The sequence below is a fragment of the Beauveria bassiana genome, assembly GCF_000280675.1.
Source record: "Beauveria bassiana ARSEF 2860 unplaced genomic scaffold BBA_S00004, whole genome shotgun sequence".
NCBI classification, from domain to species: domain Eukaryota; kingdom Fungi; phylum Ascomycota; class Sordariomycetes; order Hypocreales; family Cordycipitaceae; genus Beauveria; species Beauveria bassiana.
The window spans coordinates 941,498-958,971 of NW_007930839.1; the positions used below are offsets into that span (position 1 = coordinate 941,498).

The 17,474-nt window shown below is 51.7% G+C and overlaps 6 protein-coding genes across 6 annotated transcripts; 2 read left to right on the forward strand and 4 right to left on the reverse strand.

Moving 5' to 3' along the window:
* Positions 1–220: 220 nt before the first annotated feature.
* On the forward strand, positions 221–847 carry BBA_02091 (ribosomal protein YmL49, mitochondrial; the record flags this gene model as incomplete). The annotated part of the gene is made up of 1 exon (XM_008597188.1): positions 221–847. One exon carries the CDS (start codon positions 221–223, stop codon positions 845–847), a length of 627 nt encoding a protein of 208 aa, XP_008595410.1.
* A 441-nt stretch (positions 848–1,288) lies between these two features.
* Positions 1,289–3,826, reverse strand: BBA_02092 (serine/threonine-protein kinase MPS1; the record flags this gene model as incomplete). Its single annotated transcript, XM_008597189.1, has 1 exon — positions 1,289–3,826. One exon carries the CDS (start codon positions 3,824–3,826, stop codon positions 1,289–1,291), a length of 2,538 nt encoding a protein of 845 aa, XP_008595411.1.
* A 746-nt stretch (positions 3,827–4,572) lies between these two features.
* BBA_02093 (major facilitator superfamily transporter) lies at positions 4,573–9,169 on the reverse strand (the record flags this gene model as incomplete). The annotated part of the gene is made up of 8 exons (XM_008597190.1): positions 4,573–4,683; positions 5,361–5,676; positions 5,735–6,361; positions 6,433–7,053; positions 7,528–7,765; positions 7,825–8,123; positions 8,175–8,895; positions 8,995–9,169. 8 exons carry the CDS (start codon positions 9,167–9,169, stop codon positions 4,573–4,575), a joined length of 3,108 nt encoding a protein of 1,035 aa, XP_008595412.1.
* Positions 9,170–9,584: 415 nt separating this feature from the next.
* BBA_02094 (hydantoinase/carbamoylase family amidase) lies at positions 9,585–11,038 on the forward strand (the record flags this gene model as incomplete). The annotated part of the gene is made up of 4 exons (XM_008597191.1): positions 9,585–9,694; positions 9,758–10,072; positions 10,132–10,397; positions 10,452–11,038. 4 exons carry the CDS (start codon positions 9,585–9,587, stop codon positions 11,036–11,038), a joined length of 1,278 nt encoding a protein of 425 aa, XP_008595413.1.
* Positions 11,039–11,485: 447 nt separating this feature from the next.
* On the reverse strand, positions 11,486–11,704 carry BBA_02095 (uncharacterized protein; the record flags this gene model as incomplete). The annotated part of the gene is made up of 1 exon (XM_008597192.1): positions 11,486–11,704. The coding sequence occupies one exon, from the start codon at positions 11,702–11,704 to the stop codon at positions 11,486–11,488; it is 219 nt and encodes a 72-aa protein (XP_008595414.1).
* A 2,315-nt stretch (positions 11,705–14,019) lies between these two features.
* Positions 14,020–16,233, reverse strand: BBA_02096 (uncharacterized protein; the record flags this gene model as incomplete). Its single annotated transcript, XM_008597193.1, has 6 exons — positions 14,020–14,328; positions 14,396–15,441; positions 15,534–15,638; positions 15,705–15,772; positions 15,840–15,964; positions 16,042–16,233. 6 exons carry the CDS (start codon positions 16,231–16,233, stop codon positions 14,020–14,022), a joined length of 1,845 nt encoding a protein of 614 aa, XP_008595415.1.
* Positions 16,234–17,474: the final 1,241 nt, after the last annotated feature.

The following is a 17,474-nucleotide window of genomic DNA, read 5'->3' on the forward strand; positions in this document are numbered from 1 at the left end:
CTAGGAGTCTAGGAACACTGGCCAGCCAAAAATTCGATGCGAGTTCACGGAGTCCGGAGCTACACTGATCCGCTCGAGCTACCTACCTACGCTCCATCGCAAGCTATTTACCACCAAGTATCCCTATTTATAACTTTTTAGCTCGCGTTGCATACCGAAACCACCCTGCCGCAGTCCTCAGTGCAGCGCATCTCCAAGCCGGGAGCCGCACAACATCACCATGAGCCGGGCACTCCTCCGTTCCGTCTCGGAGCTCCGGCTATCTTCGCAGCGCCTGTTCGCCAAACCTGCCGCCTCAATCGTCCCGTCCGCGCGCACCTTTAACACCACACCCCCGATTGTCGAGCCCATTCCGACAGCGCACATCAAGAATGCGGCCAACCCGACCAGCAACCAGGCGCGGCCTATTGCTCTAAAGAAGAGCCATCCTCTGCCGCCCCCCAAGCCCATCGACGACTCGGTCAAGAACCTCCTTCCCTTTCTCGCCGCCCAGCCGGGCCACTACATCACCGTCCACATCCACGGGTTTCCCTACCTCGTCCAGGAAGGCGACCAGATCCGCCTACCGTTCCGCATGCCCGGCGTCTTGCCGGGTGATGTGCTGCGCCTGAACCGCGCCAGCGTCCTCGGTAGCCGCGACTACACCATGAAGGGCGCGCCGCACATTGACGAAAACGTGTTCGAGTGCCGCGCGACGGTGCTGGGCACCGAATCGGAACCCCTGCGCATCAAGATTAAGAAGAAGAGGAGGACGCGTCGTGCACGCCGGGCCACGAGCAAGCACCGATATACCATCCTGAGAATATCCGACCTGACGATCAAGACTGCCGAAGACATCGAAAACTAATGAACGAAAGGCATTGGCGTGCCCTTTTACCCGGCGATACCCGGTTGTACCATTACAGAATAGGTTTTAGAGTTGAGTGTATAACAATTGCAAGCATGTAAAGATGGAACAACGTATCATTCTAGGTGTTTGACTTGTGAAGATGAAGCAGTCTACCATTCTATTCGTTTGAGTTGTATAGACGAGAAACAGTTGATTCATCATTTTGTGCAAAAGTCATCGCCAAAAGAAATGGTATAGTATAAACGAGTGCGGTTGAAAGAAGAAAGCGCCCAACTCCAGGCTGAAATAGACCGTCGTGCTGTACGCGCGCTGGTATACAGAAAAAAGTACAAACGTCCACGACAATAAAAAGAAGCAGTAACCATGAAAACACCGTCCAAGAATAATTATTGTTCCCAATTCATTCAATCTCAAGGCTGTAGTTGTTGGTCCGTCAAGTTACATTCTTCCAGCCATTGCTTTGCGAATACTGGCCCAGTATGCTTGGGGCCAAACACTAGAAGCTTCCGCCTCGGTTGGCATACGCTCACGGCAGCGGGTGGCAACGCTTTGGATGATTCGTCCAAGAAGCTCCTCATCAATAGGGAGAGCCTTTTCGCTGAGCTCGGCGGGGTAGAGAAAGGGATCAGAGTAGTGAAGAAGTTCTTCGCATGTAGGACGCATGTGCTGCTCGCGGATGAGGCAGCGTCTCATTGTTCGAATCAAAGAGGGCGGCACAAGCAGGCCACCAGTGGCGCGAGTTGGAAACTCGATGGTGTGATCCCAGTTGATAATGGCCTGGCAACGAGCCATAGGGTTGACAATGTGACCAAAAGGTGGCACGCCATAGACCATCTGGTAGAGAATGCATCCAAGTGACCAAACATCGCTGGATTTGCCAAGCTTCATCAACTTGGGGCGGCCAGGAACACGCGGACCACGGGCGCTGTTGGAATCCATGAGCGACTCGGGCGACATGTAGTTGGGTGTGCCGATCTGTGTTTCACGATGGACGTTGACAGTTTCGTCGGTCTGAATAGCATTGGCAATGCCGAAATCAATGAGCTTTAGGCGGCCCTGCACAAGAACAAAATTTGCAGGCTTCAGGTCGGAGTGGACAATGTCGTGGTTGTGCACCGACAGCACACATTCGAGCATCTCCTTCCAGTAAAAGCGAATGAAGACAGGGTCGAGTCTAGCAGACTCGGCAGACTGATGGGTCTGCAAGACTTTGTCCAGAGCTCTCTCGCCCATCTCCATGACCAAGCTCAGCATTTGCTTCTCATGGTTCATTTCCCAGTCAAACAAGTTGACGACACGATCGACGCCAGTAAGCTTTTTCAGCAAGTCAATCTCGCCGAGGTAGCCACTGATGGTCGACTCATCCGCATTTTCAAGTGAGACCCGCTTCAGGGCCATCATGGTGCCATTCTCTGCCATAACCCGGTAGACTTTTCCGCTTCCACCGCGTCCGAGACATTCAAGGCGGGTATATACTTTGTTATTAACCTTGAGAATGTTTCGACGCTGCTTCGTCTGAGTGGTCACAGCGGCGCCAGCAGTAGAGGTGGCAGCCTCGAGGACAGACATCTTGGGCGGCGGGGCCGGTGCTGCTCGATGCGGCGTAGTATTGCGAGCGATGGCTGTGAGGGGTTTGCGATCGGGTGACGCGGCTCTTTCAATAGCAATATCGATTCGAGGCGGTGCAATGGCTGCCTTGTCTACTCCAATAGACGACTTGCCCCATTTCTGGTGGAAAGGAATTTCGTTTTCCTTGTCATTGGTAGCAGGCATCTGAAGGCGACCAACAGAGACAAGGTGCCCGATGTCTCCTATACGGGAAGGTTCGGGGTCACGGGCACGGCTCTGCTGGGGTTGGGGTGATGCGTTGGCAAAGTCGGCACGGATTTCCACCTTGGAGCCATTGTGACGGTGGTTGCCACGTACAGCACCCCCACTAATAGGGCTACCGGAGTTGAAGTCGGGGTAATAAGGGCCTTGTCCATGTTCTTCCGGAGCCTGACATTCAGGCTCTTGCGAGCCCATTTCGCCAAAACCTCCCTCTTCCTCACTTTGCCGACGGCGACCGCGACGAGCAGGCCCACTCAGAAAGCTGCCAGATAGCTTGCCGACACGCTTAACTCGCATCGAGTTCTGGAGGTTTGGGTTGTCCTCTCTGTTTCTTGTTGAGGGGTAGCGAGACACGCTGGTGCTGCCAATAGCTGCGTTGCGGACAGCTGTGTCGGGGGCTTCCGCGGGCTCAGCTTCCATCTCCACGGCGGAACGGTCCATAGCTGATCGTTCAAGATTCGAGTGACCGGATGAGGGCCCAGATGAACCAAGGCGGCTGCGATTACCAGACGAGCCCGTGGCGATGCGAACAACTCGCCCATGGGAAGGGGTGTTGACGTTTGTATCGGGTTGTGGCTCATGCTGCATTCCATCAGTACTGCTTTTGCGAGAGCCAGGTTCAGGTCTGGCGGCGACTTGGGACTGGGAGTCAGACGTAGATCGTCGCTTCGATGTGGAGCTGCCCATTTGATTGAGACTTTGAGGTGTGTTGCTCAGTCGAACCACTCTTTTCCTTGCAGGGCTCTGTTCACGTAATGGACTCGAGTTCCGGAGGGCATCATGGGTCTGGGAGTTGCCAGCTCTGGTGCTTCGTCGAGTGGCAGCAGCAGGGCCAGATGCTGCTACACTTGCTTGGCGACGCGTTCGGGGCGGCGAGGGCGGTGCTCGGGCATTTGAAGCCGCCTCCCGGTCACCACCGTCATCAAGTAGTGCTTTGGTGAGAGCACTCAGCTTCATAGGCATGGGGATTTCGTCCTCGGAGCTGTCATCCTCGTACTGATTCGATTGGAGCTTGGATTGAACTGCCGGGGCAGCCTGTGCTTCGCTCCGCGTCGCGGTGGTTCTCGGTGGAGGTCTTCGGAGTTGACGTTGTGAGGCTCTTCGAATTGGCGCGCCGGCCATTGGAGTTGGAGACGCAGTCGCCATGGCAAAAGAGCAAAGGACGCCGTTGGTATTGTAGCAATCGCGGAGCTTCAAGAACGCGTTCTGTCGGATGTTGTTGACGTTCTCCGGGTGATATCGTTAAGCGAATAGCTAATTATCGGGTTCAAAGCCAATTTTCACGCGCTATACTGCTGCATACTCAAGACTGCAGCAGTAGATTTCGGTCGAGTCGGCGCGCCTGTGAAATAAAAAGAATGTAGAAGATGGGAAGAGCGGCAGTATTTTGGCGTTGTTGAGCCATGACCAATGAGAGTGGCCCCGGTTGCCCTGAGCAACGCCAGTACCTGGCAGGGTATGTAGCCACCAACAGCACAGCTTGAGTTCGCAGCTTGATTGACAAATTAGGAAAAAAGATATTCAGAGCAAGAAAGTTGACAATGAGTGCTTTCCATTTTTATCATTCAGATTACTCACCCTTTACTTTTCAAACCGTTCAATGCCGCCTGTGCAGTGCAGTGCAGCGTGAGCGTGTACAACGCAGCGCAGTACGGAGCACTTCAACCACTGATTACAGAAAAATGGGGTTTAAGGCAGTTCTGACCAATGAGAGCCCACCATCCAAGGAGGTTGCAGAGGTTGCACAGCGTGAAGTAAATAAGACCCGACGAAGCCGTTGGCGGAAGAACCTTGTAGTTTCGTCGAAATGCCAAGTTGTGTTGCCGTGCAGCATGATAATGATTCAGTACTCGTGCTCGCCCCCGGGAGCCTTTGTTGCCAGAGGTGGCCGATTAAGCGGGAGGAGGGGCGAGTCGGGATGAAACGGCCGCGAACACCTGCTCCATGATGGTATCCTGGCGGAGATTATGGCCTTCTTTGACAAGCTGCTTGTACTTTTCATACTACATGAATCCTGATAGTCATGATCCCCCAGATCTCTAAAGTATTTGTGTCCTATAGACTCTTTACCGTTTGTTGTATTTCCTGAACCACGGTGACCTGGGGCATCTGCCTAGATAGTTCAATCAACCAACAGCAACACTACAATTCCTGACGATACGTATCGTGACCCAGCCCCTTGAGCTTCCAAGAGCATGACTTTCTGCTGCACAAGCTCGAAATATATTAGCTAAAGGTTATGAAGGCCTCTCAATAGCGCAGAGAAATTTTCAAGGTTCAAAACAGTGAAGTACCCGGCAGCCCATGATATATGCCCAGCTCGATTTATTGTTCTCGACCAACAAGTTGTTGGCTAGCCTGAGTGAACGATTTCAAGGTCTTTAAGCGAGTGCTATTGGGTATGCAGCAGCTCATTGTTCTACTTTCTACTCGTGTGGTCCATCTTCTTCCAAAATACAGCGTCCACCTTTACAACGGCAAAACGCAGCAACGGCCACGACCCAACTCTTGCTCGCAACACATTTCGCCACGTGGCAAACAATTCTTTGTCGCTCGGCAACAGATGCGCCGACTGTTTCTGAAAGCAGAGCAGGTAGCAAAAGAGACCAGGAAAGCAAAAGCAGTGTCGAGTATATGCTGGCCAAAACGCAGATATGTATTTGAGATGCAAGTTTCGCACCACGCCAATCAAGGTTGTCATGAAATCGCGAGCCTCTTGGAGAACCTGATGGGCAGTCTCATCATCATTCACAACAACAAAATTCTGACCAACGATTGGACGCAAGAGTGCTCTGTAAAGTAGTACGTGTGCGGTAAAGTAGGCAATGTGCAGAGATGCGCGACTGTCGGGAATCTCTTCGGTCGTGTCGGGTACCTGATCTAGACGGAGAGACTGCGGCAGAGATTCTAACCAGGTGTAGAGGGAGCGCTGCAACGGTTTTGCACGATCCAAGATGTCTGTGAGATTTTGAATCCGAGAAACAGCTCGGAGTGTGCTGCCGCCGCCGATGTTAGTGGTGCTACTACTATATGGTCTGGTCCCGAGCGACTCACAAAAAGTTGCGGCATATCTCGTTGACAAGATTGGTAAGCAAGCAGAAGCTGATGAAATAATCTGCCGCGTTGGAAGGGTTGTCAGTCCCTGCAAAATCCGCATATGATATCGGCGCAACATTGCAGTCGTCATCGCGCAGCATGGTCGATCGGCCGTGCGTGACAGCCCGCCAGCTATGCTCAACGACGACGGTCCACCAGAGCCGTCGGCGTAACCGAACCTCGTCTTCTGGAATTTTCCACCGGCTCGGCTCAACGTGAAGTCCCAACGACTGCGCCATAGCGAGCACCGAACAAGCCAACGACCAGGCAAAGGGAGTTTCGACGGCCACTGGGTCAAACGTGGTCGTGTTTAGCAGCAGCAGGCACGTCTGAATCGTAGAAAGACTCGGAAAGTGCAGCCCCTTCTGCAAGCAGCAATACGAAATCTGCCAGAGCTTGCTCGTGTCTGGCTTCGAGTATGCGCTGTCGAGACAAAGCTGCTCGTCCCAGGAGGTGAATGGCAGCGCGAGAGCAAACATGCCGGCCAAAACGCCAGGCGAAGTGGAACGAATAAATTCTTCTTCGTCTTCTTGAAGCTTTGCTACTGACACAATGGGAAGATTTTGGAATATAAAACGGAGGTAGCTACGGCATGTTTTAGCTAGCGCGCGCGCGCGCTTTGTCACAGTTACAAAAGGAGATTGAGAATGGCTTACAGTCGCAGCAACGCCACGCCCATTTCAACACTGACGAGGTCATTCAGCACATCTCGTTCGTTTTTGAGGGCAAGGCAGGCGCCCATTGCTTCTTGGTTCTGCAGTGCTGCTTGCGGCTTTGACTGTAAAAAGTGAATTGGTGGGTGACCGACGGAAACCCCTTGAAGCGAGGGGCGACGATATGTGACCATGAAAAAGTCGAGTTCGTCAGAGGCGCTGTATGGGTAGTGCTCCAGCAGAAACGGATCGGACTCGTTTGAATAGCCAATAAAAGACGTAGAGCGATCGTGCCTATTGAGAGTTGTCTGTGTTTGGGACCGTGAGGGAGCCTCATTCCCAATGCCGGGTTCAACAATGTCGGCAACATCAGCCACGGAAGCGTCATGGTACGAAAGAGACCAAAAGCTAGGAATGTCTTGCATGAATGTCTCAGTCTGCCCCAGTTGTTCCAGATCTAGAGACCACTGTGTTGGTATCATGCCCCCAATCGACTGCTCAAAAGAAGGTGTAGAGTCCACTAGACTGTGTGTGCGTTGCGAGACTGAAGCAGTGTAGTGCTCTTGACCTGCCAAACTGTCCGCGCCATCGGCAGAGTGACTACTTGGGCTGGAGCGCATCGGTCTGCTTCTGGTTCCAGCTAGAAAGGTACACGGTCTTCCTGTGCGATCGCACAACTGGCAGGGTCTTGTTGGGTCGGGAATATTACACAGAGCCTTGCGCGCCCGGCAGAGGTCGCATGGCCGTTGGGCCTTGGATCGGTATCGCCTGCTGCCGGCAGCCGCATGGCGGCTAGTCTTTACAAAAGACGACGATGATGTTTCCGGCGGTGTCATTGATAATTTGTCAGTGCAAGTTATTACGAATTACTTGGTGCAGCTTGATATCTGCGCCACTGCGGAACAAACGTGACTGACCGGCTGAAAGTGGCGGTCCGGAGTCGGCGCCGGCGAGCCCCGCGTGCGAACCTACCAAGGGGAGATTTGAATGAGAGATACGATAGTAAAAAAGAAAGTACATACACAAACACACGCTACAAGATTAAAGATGAGTTTCACTCAAATAAATTATTCTTGAATATCTCGCTGGTCACATTACATTACATAGTCAAAGTCTAGGCTCTGGTCTCCCTCTTTACCGTTGCTCTCTATGCCCTGGCTCATTAGCTTCTTCTTCTGTCCGGTCCGGTATCGTAACAGCATGTAGATAAGAGCCACGCAAGCTAGTGCGAGCGATTCAAAGCCAAGCGATACCGAGTTTCCGACAAGATAGCGAGGTGCATCCCCGATTGGATAAATTTGAGACGCAGCCAAGCCTGCTGCGTTGCCAATCGAGACTACCATGGCGATAGCAACTGATCGCTTGTAATCGGGGTGAATATTATTCGACACCCACCTGCTGCTTTGTTAGCGAGTAGAAAATAATTCATGTTTGGAAGAAGTCCCACTTGCGTTAAAAGGACAGTATTGTATGAGTAAACGCCGGCGCCCACGATAAACATGCCGAAATAACCAGCCGACTTATTGCTTGAGCCGATACCAACCGCATATCCTATCATGACTAGAATGGGCGAGTGAATCAGACATATCGCGCGACGGCCGATGCGGTCAGAGATGTAAGTCGTGAGACCGGTGCCTATGGATGCCAAAACATAGACTGGTATACTGAGATAGTTTGCCTGCAGTGAGGTATATCTAAGCAATTTAGCGTTTTGTATCAAGACCAACGGGGAGAAATTCACGTACTGCATGCCCTTGAGTAGCGTGGGCAAAAAGGTGCTAAAGCCAAACATGGCAATCGACGAGCAGAACAATGCAATAGATGCCAGCCACACCAGCGGGTCGGAAACAGCCAAGCCGACTTGCTTCCAGGAGAACTTGACCGTAGCCTCCTCGTATGGATGATCTCGCGCTTTCAAAAGCGCCATGGTGTTTCTCTCGGCCTCGTTCAGAAACCACGCCGTCTCGGGCGTCCCGGGGAGGCTGACCCAGCAGAGGGCCCCAATGGCAAACGAGACGGCGCCCTCAATGATGAACAGCCACCTCCAAGCCGCCAGGCCGCGCTGCTCGCCCATGGACTGGATGCCATAGGCAATCAGCCCGCCGAGGGCCCCCGACAGCGCAATGGAAATGTACAAGACGGCGATGCGCTTCCCCTGCGAGGCCGCGGGGTAAATGCCCGAAATGACAAAGGTCAGGGCCGGGAAGAGACCGGCTTCGAAAGCGCCGAGGAGCACGCGGCACGCAACGACTTGGCGGTAGTTGTGCGCGAAGCCCGTGCCGAGGGTGACGGCGCTCCAGCAGATGATGGCGACGGCCAGCACGCGGCCGGGGCCGAAGCGGCGCACGGCCATGACCCAGGGCGTTTCAAAGATGATGTAGGTAATGTAGAAGAACATGGAAATGTTGTTGAAGTCGGTACCTGACATGCCGGTGCTCTCTTCGAAGCCAAAGACTCGAGCGTTTCCTTGTAAAGTTAGCAGAGATTATTATAAAAGAGTAAAGAAAAGAAGAAGAAAACTATAAAGAAATGAAAAAAAAAAAAAAAAAAAAGATTTGCACGTACCAATGTTGGTTCTATCTAAATAGGCAAAGAGAACAAGAATTGACATTTGCGGCATCACAAACCAGTCAAATTTGGACAGCACCCTCCTCTCTGACTCCTTGTCAATCTGGGCAGACACGCCCATTCCTGTCGAGGCATTGTCGCCCGAGTCAAGGTCTTTTTCAGAGATTGTCATGTTTCAAAGGTATAGCATGTCTTTGGGGGTTTTAGTTGTGTTGCTCCAAACGGTCAAAGGTAAAATAAAGCATGCGCTGATATTGGGATGTGTTGTCCGACGGTTTATACTCGGTATTTATGCACCCTTCTGTCATGGCCCGAACCCCACGTTTTTGGATGCCGTCGGCAGATAATCTCCATTCGTATTGCCAATCGCCAATCGCCAATCAGAATGTGACCCCAAGTTTAGAACTTGTTTAGTTGTCCGCCGTCGGCCGTGGTCTTGGCTTGCTGCTGACCCCACCCCCACACTTGGCCGTCGGCCGGTCGGAAAGCCACTGAGTCGGAACTATTTAAATCTCCCTTGCTTCGGCGAGAAACTCAATAGTATCATGAGATTAAGTCATCTTCCGCCTTGACCGTTGCCTACAATCATGCCTTCAGTGCAAGAACCAGAGCCGCTGACCCTGAGTGTCAATGCCGACCGGCTAGCGTCTGCTCTTCATGAGAGCTGCCAGTACGGTGCAGACCATCGCTACGGAAAGTAAGTTGGGCCCGAATTCCAAATTATCCGTCAGGTAACATTTTAATATTTACGAATGAATAGACAGTCTACGGAGACTGGCATGGCTAGACTCAGCTTGGACGATTCGGACAAGGCCGTCCGGGACTGGTTTCTCTGCAGAGCAAAGTCACTTGGTTGTAGCACCTCGATTGACGAGATGGGCAATCTGTTTGCCATTCGAAGCGGCAAAAATCCGGACGCGCCTCCCATCATGATGGGCTCACATCTAGATACTCAACCAACCGGCGGTCGTTATGACGGCATCCTAGGTGTACTGGCGGGACTCGAGGTTCTGCAAGTCTTGGAAGAGAATAAAATCGAAACCGAGGGAAGTATCGGGGTTGTCAACTGGACCAAGTAAGTCCCCTCTGCCTTTTCTTTTCCTCGTTTGAGAACATATGCCCAATATTTCATAGCGAAGAAGGTGCTCGCTTCCCAAAGATGGCCGTCTCGTCGGGCGTCTGGGCTGGTGCTGTGCCCATTGAGGATGCCTGGAATCTGGAAGAGGTCACTCCGCACAAAGGCGAAGCCAAAACGATGCTGCAGGAGCTGGAAAGGATTGGATATCGTGGTCAGGCACATGCATCCTACAAGTCGAACCCTTTTGCGGCCCATTTCGAGCTACATATCGAGCAGGGCCCAATCCTGGAAGACGAGGGCCGCAAGATTGGTGTCGTCCAAGGTACGTATGACGAAGCCGAAACCAAAGAACCACCACTAAATGCCAAGTTCTCAGGTGTCCAAGCCTTTAAATGGTTCAGCATTACCGTCCGTGGCAGAGATAGCCATGCCGGGACTACACCGCTCTACGCCCGCAAAGATTCCGTTCTTGTGGCTGCCAAAATGATTGTCGCCGCCAACGCCGTCGCCAAAGCCCACGACGGCCTGGCAACGACGGGCATCTTCAACGCCGAGCCCGGAACCGTCAACACCATGGCGCATACCGCAACTTTTACGCTGGATTTACGACACGTGAGCGATCAAGTGCTGGCAAAGATGGTCGACGAGTGCAAGGCTGCTTTCCAGTCAGCCGCGCAAGACACTGAAAAGGGCTGCCAAGTGGACTGGAAGCTCCTCGTCGACAGCCCGGCGGTAGTGTTTCACCCGGACTGCATATCTGCTGTAGAGGACAGCGCGGCGGCGGTTTGTGCAAAATTACCTGGAGCCGAGACCAAGCAGCAGCTGTGGAAGCGCATGATAAGCGGTGCGGGCCATGACAGCTGCTATACGAGCTTGCGATGCCCGACGAGCATGATCTTTACACCGACGCGAGATGGCATCAGCCATAATCCGACAGAGTTTTGCTCTGCAGAAGATTGGTGAGTGCTGTCCCTAAACTAGACTGTTGTTTCTTGTGCTATTGCGATATATATGAATAAGTGGCTAATTCAAGTAGTGCACTTGGAGCAAGTGTCTTGCTTGGCGCAGTGCTCCGATATGATAAGCTGCGCGCTGACAGAGGCGACTTTGGGCATATGTCCTGATTGGGAACTGAAAACTAATGATACGTTTTATGGTGCCTTGTCTCTTTAAAAATTGTAGTATAAAGAGTATTGCTAGCGAAACTTATTCATGTAGCACAGCTGAACACGTTGAACGACTCATCAGAGGAGGGGCATAATTATATTGCAGGCCAAATGCTATTCGTACCAGACTTGTGTGTGTGCGTCCCACCTGACTCTGGCTGACTTGCTTTGCATAAACTACTCCGAGTAAGAATCAACTCGAAAGAAGAAAAAAAAGAAAGACAGCGTGATGATACTTACACATCTAGCAGACACAGTGGACGTTGCTGCCACCGCCCTGGCAGCAGGTACGGCCACCACACTGGGCGCTAAACTGCCAGCGGCCAGACGCGTTGCAGACATAGATGGCACCATCCGGACCGGGAGCACCACCCCGGTTACCGCAGCTAAACTCTCCGGTTTTGCAAGCCTCGATGCCGAAGAGGGCAAGGGCGACAATGGCGAGGGTCTGGGCAAAGTACATGATGAAAATTGGAGGGAGTCGAGTTGAACCGGGAGCGAATTTTTCAAGATAATGACTTTGGATGGACGTGAGTGAACAGGAGGATGGTGAGCCAGTTTAAATACTTCAACAGCTGTCGGTTATTTTATGCCAATATGATGCGTCTTTTCAGTCAGTTCCTCATGCAGGCAAGGCGGATACTTTCCTCGGCCGCTGCCTAATGCGTTGGGTGCCGTTGTCTAGACCGAAGGATTTCGCCCCAGACAAAAAATTCGGCTTACTCGTGGTCAAAGGATTGTTCCAAAACCTTGAAAAGATGCAAGACTTGCAGCATGTGGCTTTCTTAAATGTTGTGCGAGAACGTTGGACATGTTCTGTACATTAAAGTCGCAATGGCCATTCTCAGCTTGAATCAATTGGATACAACTGTTCAAAACTAGACAGCCAATATTGATTACTATACAAAAGTATTGGCCTTCCAGATAGTCTGATATGGCGCCTTCTTCGGCTCTGGCGTAGGATCGAACCGGCTTCTTTACGAGCTCCGGCATAACTAAATTTACAGCCTGCTGCCGAATGCGGGAGAGCGGGGATTGTATTCTAGCTTTGCACGAAAAGAGCTTTTTTTTTAATACAGTCAAAGTATAACATCACAGTACTATAATCTTGAAAGCGCCATTTGAGTTGCTACCAAAGCCACAGAGGATAAACGAATCATTGAGCGCAGAGCTGGCGCCTTGTTTTGAGCTCAACACGCGGTACTACGGCAGTATCGCGGTACTTTGGACCTTGTATTAAACGCATGAATTAGACTTTGTGTATAGATATGTATCTGTGGCAGGAAATATTCCTTCTATTTTTCCTCCGGGGCCTTGAGCCCGCAAAGCTATGGTCGTTCCCGTTCGACTATGCGCATCATCGGGCGCAAGCGACGTCCCGCTGCAACTTGCATGGAACCATCAACTCATTCATTTGATATCTGAGAGATGATTGGGCTACCAGAGCGTAAGCTGCAGATATAAATCCAGCATGACAATTCTAGAACGAGCTACCGCCGAGAAATGGTTCGCTGATATGAGGAGAAAACAACTCTGTGCCGGGGTAAAGGAATCCGAAAAGGCTCAACTATATGCGTATTATTGACGCATGGAGCTCGGAAATAGCTTAATTTGGGCCGGTCTAATACTAGGCTTCTGCCAGTAGCGTATTGATATCAGGCCATGAGTATAAAATTTGCACTCTTTGCCTCTTTTCGGTAAAACTATAGGGTCATGGATTGATAACAAGACTCACTTTTATTTAATAATGACAAGCCACTTAATCGTAACCCCGCGATAGCCCGCGACAGCCCGACTCGGCATCCGCATACTCATGCGCGCACAAGTTGCATATATGTCAAGCTCGCTGCGGAGTAACCTATAACACAGCCTGGTCTTTCATGTCATCGAGGCTCCCAATCAGTCCACACTAGTCTGTGAGGGGGTTTTATCAGGATTATGGGATCCATTCAGAGTGTTTAAAATTCACGTATAGTCACAATTGAGCAAATCGACGGGACCCCCGCCTTTCTGCAGACTGTCACCACCGATGGTAAGATGGGACTCGGCCAACGCAATTGCAAGGAGAGGTCATTTGGGGAAATTGACTTTATATAATGTATTTTTGCTGCTATTGCAAAATATTCGAAAATAATCTCAGCAAAGTAAAAGGATGATCATCAGGAGAGCGCAGATGTATCGCTACGGACACCCCCAAGTCAGCATTACATGATATGTTGTCCGTTGATCGAGCGGGGGAGGCTTTCCATCTACGGTTCAATGAACGAGGGGTTCTTATGGCCTATTTGGCACAAGCCCGTAGCTTACAAGCCTCTGGGTTTTATCGCAGATATTTTTCGTGGCATAAGCCTGCAAATTTACTATAGGTGCATCGGAGCATTCCTCTTCTGGTAAGATTGAGCATATGCGACAACCGCGTGCATTTTATCCAGCACATAATCGGCGCGGCATAGAGTCGGGCCCTTTCAAAGAGTTTTCTCCGTGCAACAGCACGACTTACCATCACAGATGAGTGAGTTTCTACTCCTGCTGCGAGACAACACTACAAGATTGCCCCTACAAGAACTTTTGTTCCGCTCGTACCCTTTTTTTTGACGCAAGACAGAGATACTGTGGTAAACCGACACAGTCGCTACTGCGACCTTGTTTGTGCAGCTAATATCGACATTCTTTTCAGTGCGCGTGTGGAAATAGTCTCGAGTCAAAAAAAGAAAACGAAACAATGGTATATCTCTTTGCTAAAATGATCAACTTTCTAAAAAAATTGTTTTGCAGCCGCTACTTGCGCGACCGCCACTTGAAATGGCTCGAGTTGAGCTTTACGCCGCCAATGTTGACGTGCGTCAGAATGACAATGGCCATCCAGACAAAACACAGCGTGGGCATGACCCAAGGTGTCTGTAACCAGTTAAAGACAAGCTCGCTGTTGAACCACACGATAGTGGCCAGGCCAGTGCCGAGAGCAAGGCAAAAGATGATGATTTGACGAATCATGCCCCAGCCTTTGGGGATGTACCCGTCGGTAAGCTGCTTCAGAATGAGGACAAAGAGAATAGTGCATGCGGCACTAATATACGTGTAGGCAAACTAATCATATTGTCACGTCAGTGTCGGGTATTACTTTGCTAGACCATTGTCAAGTGTGTGTACTCACCACAAGGCCGTAACGGTTCCAATTGTCTTGTTGCAGCTTGAATTGGAAGCCCTGGCGATCTTGGCCCTCGAGAGCCTTGTTCTTGGCTTCGATCTCACCAGACACCTCAGTGTTAAAGGACCGAAAGACATTATTGGCCATGGAAACGGCGAGATTGATGCCCGAGTTGTAGAGCTTTCCAAAACTGTCCAGCTCAGCGTCCGTCAAGTTTGCAGCGCTCATGTCGTCCTTGTCATTGGCCACTCGAGCAACCAGCGGCCAGAAGCTGTCCGGCAGCGACGATATATTCCCGAGCGCCCCGTTGATGACCTCGGTTGTGCTTTCCAGCTGCGACGGGTAATCGCCAATGAATTCCTGCACCGAGGCATTGACGCTCCTGCTGACCGACAGAGTGGTGGCGTGGCCGCTGACGACGTCGACGTCGTTGGTCGGATCGGCAAAGTCAAACGCGCGCTTCAACTGCTTGGCGATTTTGCCCCAGATGAGCATCTGCGTGAATCCTTGCATAAAGAGCACCAGCGCCAGGTGAAACGGAAAATGCAGCGCGACCCAGACGTTGCGGCGCAGAGGGGGTAGGTGCGTCTTTGCGCCGAGCCAGTCAAAATAGACGAGAAAGACAAAGTAGACGGTGGCGACGGCGGCGGTCACGAAGCCAATGGTGGTGGCGTCCCAGGCGTGCTTGTGCTTGACAATGACGAGCATTTTTTTGGCGAGCGACTCGGTGCCCTCGCCGAGAATCATGACGGTCAGCAGCGTCAGCCGCTTCATCAGATGCGTCTTGCCGACGCTCAGCACGGGCGAGTAGTTGGACAGCAGCAGGCTGACGACGCCCTCGGCGGCCGACACGCAGTACCAGGTGACAAAGGCGCGGCTGCGGCGGCCCTCGTCGAAGCGGAACGTGAGGCCGAGGTAGACGGCGCCGGCGGCGGCGTAAATGGCCATTTGGGCGAGCAGTGGTAGGCGCGTGGGACGGTAGCGGCGGACGTGAATGGCCATCCAGGCGTACTGGCCCATGAGGTTGAAGCGGGAGACGGCCAGAATGATGGCTGCGTCACACACACACACACACACAAGGTTAGCATCGCCGGACAACGTGTCGCGGGGGGGTGATTGTAGTTGTGATGGTGAAGCTACATACACATGGCGCGCATGGTGGGCGCATCTTGCGTGGTCGGGTTAAACGTGGGGGCGACGACGACGAAGCCGACGAGGACACCGAGCTGAATAGCCGTGTTGAGGCGTGCTAACACTACCTGTTAGTCTTTTTTGTTTTGGCGATGATGATGACAAGGCGGCTAGAAAGGCATACAAAAGATGGAATCGGTGGCGTAGCGGACATCAAAGAGCGTAACGTTGAACCATGTCAACCACAGCAGACTTTTTCAACGTTTGTTAGTCAGGCCCGTCGAATATTTGGGTGATGCAGATTGCCAAAAAGTCGTACCAGAAAAATCCAATCGAGGCTTTGAAGCTTGCGTGATTGGTGACTTCCTTGGCTTCGCAGTAGGCATTGTACGTCGCGGCAAAGAATAAATCGTAAAAGATTTCGAGCAGCGTAGGCTCTTCGTGCTACAATTTCCATGTTCCTGTCAGCATAAGTCCCCCCTTCCTTCACAACTTTTTTCACGACCACCGTCCATACATACCCGTTGCAGTCGGGGATAATTGTCGGGGTGTCGTCGGTGATTGGGCGCATAGCGACCGTCGTCGATGCCATGGCTCTCGTCGTCTTGAGGGTGGTGATTGTGATGATTATGACCGGCCTGCTGGATGGGCGTGGAAAAGACCTTGAGGCGCGACGACGAGGGCACCGGCTCGTAAAGCGCCTCTTTCGACATGTTGATTTATCTGTTTTGCTGAGGATCCGCCCCCCTTGCGGTTGGGCGACTCGGCGTTTGAGAGCGCTGATGGTTTGAGATTGAGATGGAAGAAAAAAAAGCACAGCAAAGAATAAAGGGTCGAAAAGACGTTTTGCTTGCGACGCGCCCGCCCCAGGTTTGTTATATGAGTGAATGGAAGTCAGAGCACCGGCTCAGCCTGACGGAAGCACTGCCGCTGGCGCATCAGGGTTTCGCTAGGCTATGCACTAATAATCGCCTACCTTAGTATCGGCCGTCCCACAGGGTCCAGAACGGAACTTATTTGCCAGCCTCTTTACATGGTGCCCTACTGTTGAGCTAGGTTGTTGTTGTAAGTTGACATTCATGGTGCTCCTTTGGCCAAATGACTGCAATGTCTGGTTGGCCATGGTCGCCAAGTTGCAGTCACGAATTCAAGTTGGACTCACAAAGGGTAAATGACGCGGCTTCACCAAAAAGGTTTTCGCAGTGTCTTACATGCACGCCGAATGCCGGGTTGGGTGAGCCCCTAACCAATCCCGCTGTAGCTACCTTTGTTTGGTGCTTATTACGGGGTCGCTACGCCCGGACCGGGATTCGCTCCAAGATGACGATACCTTTTTCTCAGGGGAACAAATGAATGACAAGTCCCTCAAGCCGTTAGACAATGACAATAAAACCCACAAGGCTGGCCCTGTTGAACCTGCACACAAGTCAGTCCAGCCAGCCAACGCCCGACAAAAGACAGGCAAAAAAAGAGTTGTCGAATAGATGAATTGCAGCGGCTCTGTCGAATCATCTTGTCGTCGGCCAACAATGCCCAGACCAAACGAGCTTTGCTGCCCTGCGCCCTGTGGGCTTTTTTTGCACCGCCCCAGCTTGCGAACCAGCTAACGATCGAGCGAGTGTTGACACCGCATCTGGACTTATTTTTTCATCCGAATGGGGAAGATGACGCAAGCTAATCCGTAGAGCGACGGCAGCTCTGCCGAAAGCTAACCAAGAAAAACAAAGGGAGGAAAAAGAGACTGAATGAACGCTGATTCATTTATTTATTCGTAGGGCTAGCCAGTGCGGCGGCACTAGAAAGAGGTAGCGTCGGACACTTGAATCGCCATCGCTCGGCACACGGCATCATCACTGCTGATCTTGTTGACCTTGTTGGTTCATTGGACTTTGGATGAGACGGAGGTTTTGTATCGTCAAAGCTTCGTTTTGCCTTTTTGCGAAAAAAAAAAAAA